This window comes from Choloepus didactylus, chromosome 8 (assembly GCF_015220235.1).
Source record: "Choloepus didactylus isolate mChoDid1 chromosome 8, mChoDid1.pri, whole genome shotgun sequence".
NCBI classification, from domain to species: Eukaryota; Metazoa; Chordata; class Mammalia; order Pilosa; family Megalonychidae; genus Choloepus; species Choloepus didactylus.
In genome coordinates this window covers 284,728-297,814 of record NC_051314.1, presented here as the reverse complement: position 1 = coordinate 297,814, position 13,087 = coordinate 284,728, and the positions used below count along the sequence as shown (strand labels likewise).

Sequence of the window (13,087 nt, the reverse complement as noted above, 5' to 3'; positions counted from 1 at the left end):
GCTTGAAACGGCCTCACTTTCCTCACACAACTCCCCATCCAGCCAGCCTCAAACACAGCCAGCCCCGTTGAGCAGAGCCTCAGGGTTGCAGAGTCCGCGGGGCGTCAGTACCACCTCATGGCCAGCTCCGAGGGCAGCCCTGGGCAGCTGTCCCTGTCCAGCCCCGGCCAGAACCCTGGCGGGGGTGCGGGGTGGGGGACAGCCCCTCCAACCCCTGCCAACTTGACTTAGGGAGAAATCTCGATCGGGCCGATCAGTACTCAGAGAGGGGACAGCTCCGAGCGGCCGTGATCAGCACCCAGAGGCGGACAGCTCCCCCGGCGCTGCGCCACGCGCCGCTGGGTCTCGACCTCAATCGCCTCGGACCAGCCTTCGGACCCCAACTCTTCGGACCCCAATTCCTTGGAACATCAGCGCAGCGTCTGGAGACGCATCCTCGCATCCGCGAGCCCCCACGCCCGCCCCTCCCCCCCGAAAAAAGCAATTAAGCGGAAGTCGGCGGACCCGGGCCGCTACCCGCCTCGGGTTCCCCCGCAGAGCCCTCAGCCCTCCGCTCCTGCACGCGAGCCTGGCCCCCTCCCCGCGAAGAAACAAAAAGCCGGAAAGTAGCACACCCGGCGCTCCCCGAGCGGAGTCCCTCAGTCGAGCCACCGTCTCTCGTCCAACCAGCTTCCCGGGTCGCACCCCCTCCCCTCCGCCGCGTCCCCTCCTCCTCTGCTCGGATCCTCCCTCGCCTCCTCCCCGTCCCCCTGCGGCGCCGCCGCTCGCGCTGCCGCGGTGTCCTGGTCGGGGGCGCAGGGCGGGTGGCGCAGGGCGTGCGCGAGGCGAGCCGGGGAGGCCGGGGACCGAGGGGCGCGGGCGCGGGCGCGGGGCTGCGGCTCCGCCCGCCCCTCCCCCGCCGCAGTCGGAGGCCCTTCCCGGGAGAAGATGGCGGATCGGGCGGAGATGTTTTCTCTCTCCACCTTCCACTCGCTGTCGCCGCCGGGCTGCAGGTACGCACCTCGGCGCCCCCGGCCTTGGCGGCCCCCCTGCCTTGCTGCAGCCCCCTCCCTGACCCCGTCCCCAGCCGCCCCCGCCCGGCCCTGCCACCCCACCCCACCCCCATGGCCTTCGGGCCCCAGGCCCCAGGGCCCTCTCCGGTCCTGAGGCTCGGCCTCGGCCTCCCCTCCCCCACCCCTCGCTTCCGTGTCTCCCCGTCTTTGCCGCCGTCCTCCAGCCCCAATGACCCCACAACTGTCGCACCCTCCCTCTCCCCTCCCCCATTTCCTCTGGGATCCAGAGCCACACCCCGACCCAGCCGTCCACTCCTCAAGGGCGGCCCGGCCTCTGCGCGGGTGGCTTGGCTGGGCAGGATGCTGGGCCCACCCTCCGTGCCCGGCAGTGTCCTATTGGCCTTCTTGGGTTTCTCTGCTGGGGAGGGCAGGCCGTTGGGCTGAGAGGATAGGGTGGGGAGGGGGCTGGACCTCTGGGCATAGGCCTGGTGTGGGTGAGGGGGGCAGGCAGGCCAGGCTGTGTCCCCAAAGCAGGCTTGACCCTCCTCTGTCTCCTGCTGCCGCGGTGACCGCAGCTCCCTCCCCCCGACTCGCCCAGGCTGCCTCCCCTGAGGCTGAAGCTGTGCGACCCAGAGGCCCCAGGCTGAGCTGGGAAGGGAGGGGCTGCAGAACCTCTGGGGCTGTCGGTGGCTCTGATGGGGGAGGGGATCCACTGGAGAGCGGAGCTGGGGCTCCCAGCTGACAGAAGGGTGTGGGTCCGGGAACCGGGGGTTCTGGAGTCCAAGGGGCCCTGGGAGCTGGGGCTCTCCCTTGGCCCCTTTTCAGCACCAGCTCCCAGATGGGAGTCCAGAGTTGGGGGCTCTCTCAGTAGCCCCTGCCCTGGCTCTCTGACCCTGGCCTCCTCGCCAGGCCTCCCCAGGACATAAGTCTGGAAGAATTTGACGATGAAGATCTGTCTGAGATCACCGATGACTGCGGCCTGGGCCTCAGCTACGACTCAGACCACTGTGAGAAGGTGGGAAAGGGGCTGCGTCCCACGTCCACTCTGCTTACAGTCTGCTGGGAGTTCCAGGGTGGGTCTGAATTCAGCCTCAAAATGGGAAACCCTCTGCCGCCCACCCTCCCTCGTCTTGTGGCCTGGAGGTCTTCTTTGGGACCAAACCTCTTTCTCTACTAGATTTTAGGCATTGAGGGCCCTAACTCCACGATGAAGTTCCTCTCCAAGGAAGCAGCTCCTTCCCAAGCCGGCCAGCCAGGGAGAGGGGAGGTGTGTCTGTGCTTTACAGACTAAACACCTCTGTCCTTGGGCATTTCCCAGAAAGATTTAGCCCCTTCTAGCTGCCCTCTCATCCCCTTCCTGTGTCCCTCAAGCCTGCCATCTGTCTCCACCTTCCTAAACCTCTTCACTCTCCCCATCCCCTGCTTCCTCTCCACTTCCCTGTCTCTGCACGTCTCTTTGTTTCCATTCATCCAAGAACATTTCTGAGCAATGCCATGTGGCAAGTACTGGGCACATCCAGGTGCCAGGAGCCGAACAGGACAAGTGTGGGCCTTGGCCACAGGAGCTTGCAAACTAGTAGGGGAGAAAGACACATAAGGCACAATGGCTGCCCCAGTGTCAAGGGCTGGACACAAACCAGGGAAACCCACCTGAAGGAAATCAGGGGAGACTTCCCAGAGGAAAGGGCACATCTTGTGCCCTGGGGAAGACCAGCAGCAACAGGCCAAGGGAGGGGCAGAAGGGGCAGAGAGGAGGAACTGCTGTGAGATTGCTGCAAGCATGGGGGATCCTGAGAGCAGGCTGTCCTTTTGTTCCTTCCTGCATGCATTCACTTATTCATTCCTTCATTCATCTGAGGTTTACTGGACAACTGATGGACACTGGGTTCTGTTCCAAGGCTGGGGTCCTCCAGTGCACAAAATCGGCAGGGCCCTGCCCTTGTGGGGCCTGCAGTCTCATGGGGGAGACAGACCAAAAAACATGTCTAATCACTATAGATTGTGTTAAAATGCAGCGAAGGCTAGAGTGCCATCTCCCTCTGTCCTGCAGGACAGTCTCCCTCTGGGGCGCTCCGAGCGGCCGCACCCCATCTGCTCCTTCCAGGACGACTTCCAAGAGTTTGAGATGATCGATGACAATGAAGAGGATGATGATGATGACCAAGAGGAAGAGGAGGAGGAGGGAGAAGGGGAGGGTGAGGAGGGAGGAGGCCAAGGCTGCGAGGCACCTGCCCAGGAGCCCCTGATCCCCTCCCCCTCTGTGGAGGAGCCCCACAAGCACCGGCCCACCACGCTCCACCTGACCGCACTGGGAGCGCAGGTGAGCTGCCTCCCACCCTCAGCATCTGTGAACCAGAGCTAGGTTTGCAGCACCCAGGGTGGCAGCCCCTGGGGGCTGGAGCCTTAGCACTGCTCTCTTGCTGCCCCCACCCCCCAGGACTCCCTGAACAACAATGGCGGGTTTGCTCCTGCCCCTCCAGCCTCCTGGCAGGAGACAGCACTGCCCTCACCCCCCCAGGAGCCCTTCAGAGGTAAGTGGGGATGGTGGGCTCATGGGGGCAGGGGAGGGGAAAGGACGAGGGGGTCGGGCTGGCTGCTCCGAGGAGGCCTGGCCCGCAGTGACCCGTCCACCCTGCCCCGCAGAGGTCTCCCTCCCACCCACAGACGCGGGGCCCTGCGGGCCGCAGTCTCCAGTGCGCCCAGGCTGCGACTGCGAAGGGAACCGGCCCGCGGGCCCCGAGGCGCCAGGTGGGGCCTCGCCCTCCTCAGACCCGGGCATCGAGGCCGACCTGGGCAGCCGCTCGAGCGAGGGCCGCGGGGGCCGGCGCAGCAGCCAGGAGCTGTCCTCGCCGGGCTCGGACTCCGACGGCGCGGGCGGCGCGCGCCTGGGCCGCATGATCTCGTCCATCTCAGAGACCGAGCTGGAGCTGAGCAGCGACGGGGGCAGCAGCAGCAGCGGCCGCTCCTCGCACCTCACCAACTCCATCGAGGAGGCCTCGTCTCCCGCCTCAGAGCCGGAGCCGGAGTCGGAGCCCCCGCGGGAGCCCCTACGCCGCCCCGCGTTCCTGCCCGTGGGCCCCGACGACACCAACAGCGAGTACGAGTCCGGGTCGGAGTCGGAGCCCGACCTCAGCGAGGACGCGGACTCGCCTTGGCTGCTCAGCAACCTGGTGAGCCGCCTGATCTCCGAGGGCTCCGCGCCCATCCGCTGCCCCGGCCAGTGCCTGTCGCCTGCCGCACGCCTGCCCGGGGAGCCCGCGTCGCCGGCCGGCGGGGACGCCGAGGTCGCCGTGGCTCCTGAGGCGGAGGGGCCCGGCGGCGTGGAGCTAGTGGACATGGAGACGCTGTGCGGGCCGCCGTCGCCTGCGCCCCTGGCGCCCCGGCCTGGCCCCGCGCAGCCCGGGCCCTGCCTCTTCCTCAGCAACCCCACGCGCGACACCATCACGCCGCTCTGGGCCGCGCCGGGCCGCGCCGCCCGCCCGGGTCGCGCCTGCTCCGCTGCCTGCTCGGAGGAGGAGGATGACGACGACGACGACGACGAGGACGACGAGGGGGCCGAGGCCGAGGCCGAGGACGGGGCGGGGCCCGCGGGGAGCAGGGCCTGCGACCCCGCGGCGCCGCTGGACGCCTCCCTGGTGTACGACGCGGTCAAGTACACGCTGGTGGTGGACGAGCACACGCAGCTGGAGCTGGTGAGCCTGCGGCGCTGCGCGGGCCTGGGTGCCGACAGCGAGGACAGCGGCGGCGAGGCCAGCGAGGAGGAGGAGGCAAGGGCTGCGCTGCTGGGCAGCGAGGGCCTAGGGGACGCCTCGCCGGACAGCCCAGACCTCACCTTCTCCAAGAAGTTCCTCAACGTCTTCGTCAACAGCACGTCGCGCTCCTCCAGTGAGTGGCGGGACCGGGTTCCCCAGCCCGGACAGCCTGGAGGTCTCGGGTCAGGGCCGGGTGCTGTGCTTGGCTGGGGACTTGGTGTCTGGCCCCCTGGCCCCCAGACTGGGTGGGGAGTGGGATGGAGTGGCCAGCTTTGTCCCTATGCCTGCCTAGGGGTCTCATGGGGAGCAACCGCCTGCCTTCCCACCCTCAGAGTCCGCCTCTCCCGTGTCTTCTCTCCCAGGCACGGAGTCCTTCGGCCTCTTCTCCTGTCTGGTCAACGGCGAGGAGCGCGAGCAGACCCACCGAGCTGTTTTCAGGTGCAGCTGCCCTGCCCTGACTGCCAGCGACCTTGACCTTGTTTCCAGAGGTTGCCCAGGCCCTGCCCCTCCCCTCCCCGACCTCTCCCCTCTGACCTGACCTCAGGTTCATCCCTCGTCATCCGGACGAGCTGGAGCTGGATGTGGATGACCCGGTGCTGGTGGAGGCCGAGGAGGATGACTTCTGGTTCCGCGGCTTCAACATGCGCACGGGGGAGCGCGGGATCTTCCCAGCCTTCTACGCCCACGCGGTGCCCGGCCCGGCCAAGGACCTGCTCGGTGAGGCCCTGTCCCGCGGTGGGGCTTCCCCCAGCCCCACCCCCAGCCTGACCAGCCCCTGTGACCCCTCCACAGGGAGCAGGCGGAGCCCCTGCTGGGTGGACCGCTTCGATGTGCAGTTCCTGGGCTCCGTGGAGGTGCCTTGTCACCAGGGCAATGGCATCCTGTGTGCCGCCATGCAGAAGGTCAGTCTGCGGGTGGGGGGTGGGGGCGCGGGCTGGCAGAAGGGGGTGCGGAGTGCAGGCTGAATGGAGAGGGGAGGGTTGTGGACTGGGCACCACTGTGGAGTCAGAGATCTGAGCAGAGACCATGGCAGCGCTGGGCAGCTGGCCCCCATCCCTTCTCTTTCAGCCCATCCTCTTCCTCTCTGAAAACTAAGACCCCTCTCATAGTCCCCTCCCCTGGAGCCACTGGTTCACTCATTCATTCACTTTTGGGCCTGTCCTGTGACAAAGGTTGGAGGGCAGCAGGGAAGCAGGACAGTGGCAGATACGGGCGGAGGGGGTGCGTTCCGGCACTGCCTGAGACCAGGACAGAGCCCGGCTGAGTGTGGAGTCTTGGGGCAGCCCAGAGAGGTGACCACTGGTCCTCAGGGTGAGGGGTGGCCAAGGCCCTCCACTCACAGCCAGGCCCTTTCCAAAGGACAGGTCTTCCAGAACTGCAGCTACAGCTGCCAAACTGCAAGTCTTTGGGCATAATTGAAACACTGTGGACATCTAGCTCTACCAGGGGGTGGGAAAGGAGTCCCTGTGAGCCCCTCTGGACCCTCCTCCCTATCTCTTCCTCAGATTGCCGTGGCCCGGAAACTGACCGTCCACCTGCGCCCTCCTGCCTCTTGTGACCTTGAGGTCTCTCTTCGGGGGGTCAAGCTGAGTCTGACCGGGGGAGGACCTGAGGTGAGGAGGTTTGGGGGACAGGGTCGGGGGGGGTTGGGCAAGGCAGGAGGTTCGGATGGTGGGGCATGGCGGCCACAACATCAGGCGGGCAGGTGCAGTGACCCCGACCCCTGCTCCCTCCACTCCAGTTTGAGCGCTGCAGCCACTTCTTCCAGATGAAGAACATCTCCTTCTGCGGCTGCCACCCCCGCAACAGCTGGTGAGCACTGGACCTTCCTGGAGTCCCCACCGAGCACAATCCCTGCCCCCTCCTCACCCAAGGGCCCCCCGCACCCATTCAGCGCTGCAAGGTCCCAGCTCTGTGCTGGGCTTGGAGACATGCACTGTGCAAGGTTCTCATGTGTGGGGGGACAGACATGCCAGCCAGCAGGTGCAATAAGACGCCTGTGGAGGTCTGGTGGTGAGAAGACCAGGCAGCGAGTGGCATGGTCATCCTGGGGATCAGGAAAGCTGCCACCAGCCCCCCTGCTGAGCCCCCAAAGGATGAGCAAGTGACGGGGGAAGGGATATTCTTCAGGGAGTCAGCAGGACAAAGGCCTAGGGGTGTCCACTGCTGGGGGTCATCAAGGGGTCTCTGGGCCTGGGGCATGAGGGGAAGGAGCCTGTAGGAGCTGGAGGAATCCGTGGATACCTGTGCCCTTTTGACTGTGCCAAGGAACTTGTACTTAACCCCACTGCCACTGGGGGCTTGAAGGGTCCTGTGGAGGGAAGACAGGCACACTGACAGTTGGGAATATGGCTCTGGCTGCCGTGGGCAGGTGGACTGCAGTTGTCCGGGTGCGATGTGGGCGTCGAGGTGGGGGGAGCTGCGCAGATGCCAAGGACACTTAGGGCACAGCAGGCAGGATGGGTTGGTTGGTGTAGAGGTCAATTCAGGGGCAGGAAGCAAGGGCAGAGGCTCTGAGGAAGGTGTCCAGATGGTGGCGCCACATAGAGAAGGAATGTGGCGCAATGGGCTGAGAAGCAGGGGGGTGACTTTGAAGTGGTGGCTGCTTTCCTGGGTCTGGAGCACAGGAGAGCCGTGGTGTGAGCTGTCAGTTTGGGAGCAGGCGGATCCCGGGAGCATGGAGGTGGACACCGTGGACCAGGCTGAGTGAGAAGAGACGAGGAGTGAGGGGGGTGGGTGGCAGGGCTGTGACCCGTGGACAGGGGCTGGCTGCAGGCTTCCTGCCCACTGGGTCCCGGGTCCTCTGTGACGAGGGGTTGGCCACAAAGAGGGACTGGCCAAACCGGAGGCCTTGTGTGCTCTCCAGAGGGCTCAGCTAGGAGTTGGAGAAAGCAGGCCCTCAGGGACAGGCAGAAGGTAAGAGGGTCCCGGTGCCGATGTGGCCTGTCATCAGGACGTTTCTGCAGGGGAGAGTTCGAGGACAGCTCTGTCGGAGTCCAGGCCGGCTTCCTGTCCACTGAGGGGAGTGTTCAGAGCTCGGGGCTGAACCTGACAGTGTGTGGATCCCCGTGCAGGAGACGAAGGGGATTGAACCTTATTTCTCAACGAGGGGAACCATGGGTGCCACCAGCTGGGGCCTGTGAGCTTGGCCCTGACCTCACTGCAAGTCATAAGAGAAGGGGTTGAAACCGGTAGTTTGGGGTCGGGAGGTGGAGCCGCCTTCCTGGGCTGTGATCCAGGGACTCTGCCCGGCCCATCCCGTTTAGGAGGCCCTAAGGAAATAGCTCCAAGCCAATGGCTAACTCGCTTCGTTTTTAACACAATGAAAATGTGCGTGCTGGGCGCGGTGTGGTCTGGAGGCGGCATTTGTGAGCCGCTGTCTCCCCGAGTTAGGGGCCTCTGGCGCAGACCCCGCGTCGGCAGTTTGAAGTGCTCACGATGATGGAACGGCAGAGCCCGGGGTCCTGTCGGGGTGAGAGGAGGAGCGCAGGTTCAGGAAACGCATAAATGAATAATTGGGGTGGGGGGGGTAGAGGCTAAGCAAGTGGCAGTCGGGGTGCCGGGCTCGCTCTAGGCAGGGGCCGCCGAGGGAAAGGAGAGGAGTCTCGGGAGCCGAGGCCAGAGGGTGAGTCGGGGAGCCGGGCCGGGGACTCTGTGGGCGGGCTGTGGGGGCCGCGCCTTGGACCTCGGCGCCCCGGACCCACGTGCTCCGTGCTCTCCGCTGCCCCCGCCCGGTGTTTGTTTCTGCCCCTGCTCCCCAGACCACGTTTCGGGGGGCGGCCTGAGGAGGGGGGTTCTGACGCCCCCCCCTCTCCGCAGCTATTTTGGCTTCATCACCAAGCACCCCCTGCTGAGCCGCTTCGCCTGCCACGTCTTTGTCTCCCAGGAGTCCATGAGGCCCGTGGCGCAGAGCGTGGGGTGAGCAGGACTGAGGGGAAGGTGTGAGGGGTGGAGGCGATGGAGCACGGCCGGAGACCGAGTGTCAGGGGAGCTGAGGAGTGCCGGGCGGGGGAGGGGGGCAGGCCGGGCCGGTTTGCATAGAGCTGGTCGGTGCCCCCGGGGGGGGGGGGGCTGCTGGAGAAGGAGGGTGGGGAGGGAGGGTCCAGACCTGAGGGTAGGTGGGCGTCCCTCTGTCCCCCCAGCCGCGCCTTCCTGGAGTACTACCAGGAGCACCTGGAGTATGCCTGCCCCACAGAGGACATCTACCTGGAGTAGCCGCGGCCACCTCCTCCCGGCCCCCGCCGGACCTGCCCCAGGCACAGCTGCGCTGGGGGTGTCTGGAGAGGCCACCTTGGCTTTGCCGAGGACCGTGTCGGGGGTGGGTGGGACCCTCCGTCAGGAAGTCTCGGCACTGCGCTGGCAGCTCCTGTCCTCCTCCTTGCTCTCCAGGCACAGCCAAGGGGCTGCTGGAGAGGGGGCCCCCAAGCCTGCCCACTCTTCCTCCTGGCTCTTTCCTTCTGATTCAACCTTTCTCTGTGTCAGTTTGGTCCTTGTCTGCCCCTTGATCCCCACCCCAGTCAATCCTCTGTCCATCTCTGCCCCTTCTCTGTGCCTGCAAACGCTGCCCTCTGCTCCACGTCTGTTGGCTCTGAACTGGGGGTGTGTGGAGGAAAGGGGGCACAAGGTGGCTGGAGACATCGGGCCACAGTGGCTCCCCTCCTGCCCCTCCCCTGTGATTTATAAAGGAATTTTAATTTTTATAGTGACTCTCAAGGGATCATCCCATCCTTGACCACAGGAACAAAGGGAGGGACCCCCCTACTGCCCCCCATGGAGCCGGGGGAGGGAGCAGGAAGGGGATCCCCAAAAAGAGCCTTGGGGGTAGCTAGGAGTGGTTCTGGATGCTCAGCCCAAGAGCCCAGACTTTCGAGAGGAGGGCCCCAGGCCCCCAGCCTTGTGTCCGCTTTGCTGCTGCTGACAGCCCCTCAGCCCAGCGTCCGCCCCCACCCCCGCGTCCATGGGACCTGCACAGCCTCAATAAACTCTCTGCTTGGTGTGGCCCTGGCTCTTTCTAGGGGCGTCTGTGGCAGCAGGGACCGCGACCCCGGGGTGACCGGGGCCCAGGAATTGTGAGGCTCATGCTCCACTGTGCCCTCTGAGGCCAGGTCTGGAAGCATCGTGGGGTCACATTGGTGGGGAGACGGAGGGCCAGAGAGTAGGCCGCTGCAGTGAGGGTGCATGAGCTCCCAGGCTGGGGCTCCCGGCTCGGCTGTGCCAGGTGGTGGTCGCCCGGAGTGGTGGTCAGGAGCTCCTTAAAAGCAAAAACATTCCCCATAGAAAGCCAAAAGAAAAGGTGGCTATTTCCCACTTGTGCCCTTAGATGTTGGATGCCATTTCCTGGGCCCCCAGGTGAGCCCCCGCATCCAGGTGCTGAGGGCCAGCCGCAGGCCGGTGCATTCCAGGAAGACAAGGGGTCCTCGGAGGTGTGGTCAGTGACAGAATGAGCGGCGGACAGGCAGCTACGTGTGGCTTCTGGAGGTTAAACCCACACACCCCTTTTTCCGCGGCAAACAGCCGCACCCGGAGGGGGTGAGCCGCCGGCGCTGGGGCCGCTGGCGGGAAACCTCGTCTCCCCTCCCCTTGGGGTGGCGCCCGCGAGCGGCCCCCGCCCCCGCCCGTCCAGCTCTGCCGCAGCGTTTCCAGACCCCCCGCTCTCCCCCCGCTCCCTCTGGGCAGAGCACAGCAACACGCAGGCACTCCCCGCGCCCTGGTCCGTCCCGGGACGCGCAACTGCCGGCGCCCGGCGCCCCCCCGGCCCCGCCTGCCGCTCTCCGCGCTGCCGGCCTTCCCCTCCCCGCTGGCCCTTCTCCGGAGCCGCTGGAAATGCCTGGGCGCCCCTCCCTGCAAACACATCCAGCTCCCTCTCCGAGGGTCCCTCGTCGCCTTGGCCACCTTCCTCCCGCTTCTCCAGCCTCCTTCCCCTCGCCTGCCGGGGCGCACCTGCCGCCTGCCCCGGCCCCGTCCGCTGCGCCTCTGGCTCCGCCGCCCCCGGGCCCGTCCGGGCTCTGCCCCGGGATTTCTCGCTCTCGCTCACGGGCTTCCCGGTCCAGACGCGGCCACTCGGCTCCGCGCACGCGTTAACCCGCAGCCACCGGGCGGCTCTGCCCGTCGGCCCTGAGCGGGAAGCTGGGGCGTGCGGGGGGCAGACGCCACCCCAGCGCTTCCCGGCCCCTCGTTCACCTGCGCTCTGGCTCTCGCGTCTCCCGGCGTCCGCGCCGGGGCCCTCCCCACTCCACTCACCTTCGCGCCACCCCCCATCGCCAAACCTGCCCCCGTCCCAACGCTTCGCCCCACACCAAACCACTCAGCTCCCCCGGGTTTCTGAGCAGCACACGCGCCTCCACCTGCAGGCGGACTGAGGGGAAAGCAGAAACCAGACCAGGTCACTGTCCTTGAGAACCTCCCCTCCAAGCCCTCCTGTCTCCGGCCTCCGCTCCCCCAACCCCATCTCTGCCTGGGAACTGCTGGGGTCTCTGCCGGCACCCGCTGCTCCTTTCCCGGGGTGCCCGCTGTCGCTGAGCGCCTTCCTGTCCTTCGGGGCGCTCCCCGGGATTGGGTGAGGGGCGCTCCTCCTGCTCCCCGCGCCCCCAGCTCCTCCTGGCGGGGAGCCCAGCACGGCCGAGGCGCCGCTCGCCCCCGGAACCCAGCGCACGCCCCGCCAGGCCTGGTTCAACACCAGGGATCCAACTTCCAGCCCAAGAAGAGCACCCTAAATAAAAACCTCTCTAAGCAAAAGTATTCCTTGTGGTCGAATCTAAATACTGAGTAAGGTTAACTAAATTAAGCTGTATTACCTAATTGAAATATTGGGTAGAGATGGAAAAGCTTACTTACTAACATTTCATAATAATACAGAAAGTATTTGTTTTGTCATTAAGAGAGAATAACTATGTATAATAGCAGGGTAGAAAATATATGTTAAAAATACTGAATGAAACACTAAGAGTTAGTTGGGATCAAGAGTGTTTTCTGTTTTTCTGCAATGAGCATGTCATACCTGTTTTGAGCATTATATGTTGCTTGTTAGAGACCCATGCAGAAAAAAATCCACTGCAAAAAAAAAAATTTTTTTTTAAAGATATATTAAACTGTTTTGGCCACAATGAGGTACCTCCGTGAGCTGTGAGGTTCCCCAGGGTTTCCACCAGGCAGCTGAAGGCAGACACAAACCCACCAGAGGCTCACCCTAGTTGCCTCTCATTCTTTTTATATTAATTTATTTTTAATTGTGGTAAAATATGCATAACACAAAAATCATTTAAACCATTTAAGTGGACAATTCTTTGACATTAAGTACATTGACAACACTGTAACTTTCACGCTATCTATTTCTGGACTATTTTTACCATTCCAAACCAGAAATCAGACTCATTTAGCAATAACTCCCCCCTCCCCCCTCTGCCCACCCACTATTCCGCTTTTGTCTCTATAAATTCACTTTTTCTAAGTATTTCATACAAGAGAAGTCATACATTGTGTCCTTTCATGTCTGGCTTATTTTACTCAACAAGATGTCTTCATGGTTCATCCATTTTGTAGCAGGAACCAGAACTTCACTTCTTTTTATGGCTGAAGAATATTCCATTGTATGGATGGATCTCATTTTGATTATCTGTTCATCTGCTGATGAACCCTTGAGTTGCTTCCACCTTTTGGCTGTTGTGAATAATGCTGCAGTGGACATTGGTGTACAAATATCTTTCCAAGTCCCTGCTTTCAATTTTGGGTATATACCTAGGAGAGGAATTGCTGAGTCATATGGCAATTCTATGTTTAACTCTGAGGAACTGCCAAACTGTTTTCCACAGTGGCTACATCATTCTGTATTCTCACCAATAACATACAAGGGTTCTTATTTCTCCACATCCTGGCCAACACTTGTTCCCCAGCACCCCCCCCCCAGTTTTAAAATAATAGCCATTCTAGTGGGTGTGCAGTGGTATCTCACTGTAGTTCAAATCTGCATTTTGCTAATGCCTAATGATGTTAAGCATCTTTTCATATATTTATTGGCCATTTAAATATCATCTTTGGAGAAATGTCTACTCAAAGCCTTGGCTCATTTTTAAGTTTGGTTGTCTTTTTATTGCTGAGTTGTAGGGGTTCTTTATATATTCTAGATATTAAACCCTTATTAGATATAAGGTTTCCAAATATTTCCCCCCATTCTGTGGGTTTGCATTTCATTTTCTTGATAATGTCCTCTGATGGAAAAAAATTTTTAATTTTGATGAAGTCCATTTCATCTATTTCTCCTTTTGTTGCTTACGCAACCAATTTACCAATCTCTGCCTTTAATAAGGGAGATAAATCCATTGACATTTAAAGTAATAACTGAGAAGG

At 62.5% G+C, this 13,087-nt stretch overlaps 1 protein-coding gene across 2 annotated transcripts; it reads left to right on the top strand.

Annotated features, from left to right (window-relative positions):
* The first annotated feature begins 790 nt into the window (after positions 1-790).
* MAPK8IP2 (mitogen-activated protein kinase 8 interacting protein 2) lies at positions 791-9,742 on the top strand. 2 transcript variants are annotated; one of them, XM_037846222.1, is made up of 12 exons: positions 791-992; positions 1,902-2,007; positions 3,043-3,312; positions 3,430-3,523; positions 3,657-4,877; positions 5,107-5,182; positions 5,289-5,461; positions 5,537-5,646; positions 6,250-6,357; positions 6,486-6,556; positions 8,564-8,662; positions 8,887-9,742. In XM_037846222.1, the coding sequence occupies exons 1-12, from the start codon at positions 928-930 to the stop codon at positions 8,957-8,959; spliced, it is 2,466 nt and encodes an 821-aa protein (XP_037702150.1). In that variant the 5' UTR covers positions 791-927; the 3' UTR covers positions 8,960-9,742. The 2 variants fall into 2 exon arrangements, with proteins under 2 accessions (XP_037702150.1, XP_037702149.1); XM_037846221.1 differs by having other exon boundaries at positions 3,636-4,877.
* Positions 9,743-13,087: the final 3,345 nt, after the last annotated feature.

Bases quoted from the DNA above. Each gene is read 5' to 3' on its own strand.
- MAPK8IP2 (XM_037846221.1), top strand. From the start codon at position 928: ATGGCGGATCGGGCGGAGATGTTTTCTCTCTCCACCTTCCACTCGCTG. The intron at 2,008-3,042 runs GTGGGAAAGGGG...TCTGTCCTGCAG, and splicing joins ACTCAGACCACTGTGAGAAG to GACAGTCTCCCTCTGGGGCG. The intron at 5,183-5,288 runs GTGCAGCTGCCC...ACCTGACCTCAG, and splicing joins ACCCACCGAGCTGTTTTCAG to GTTCATCCCTCGTCATCCGG.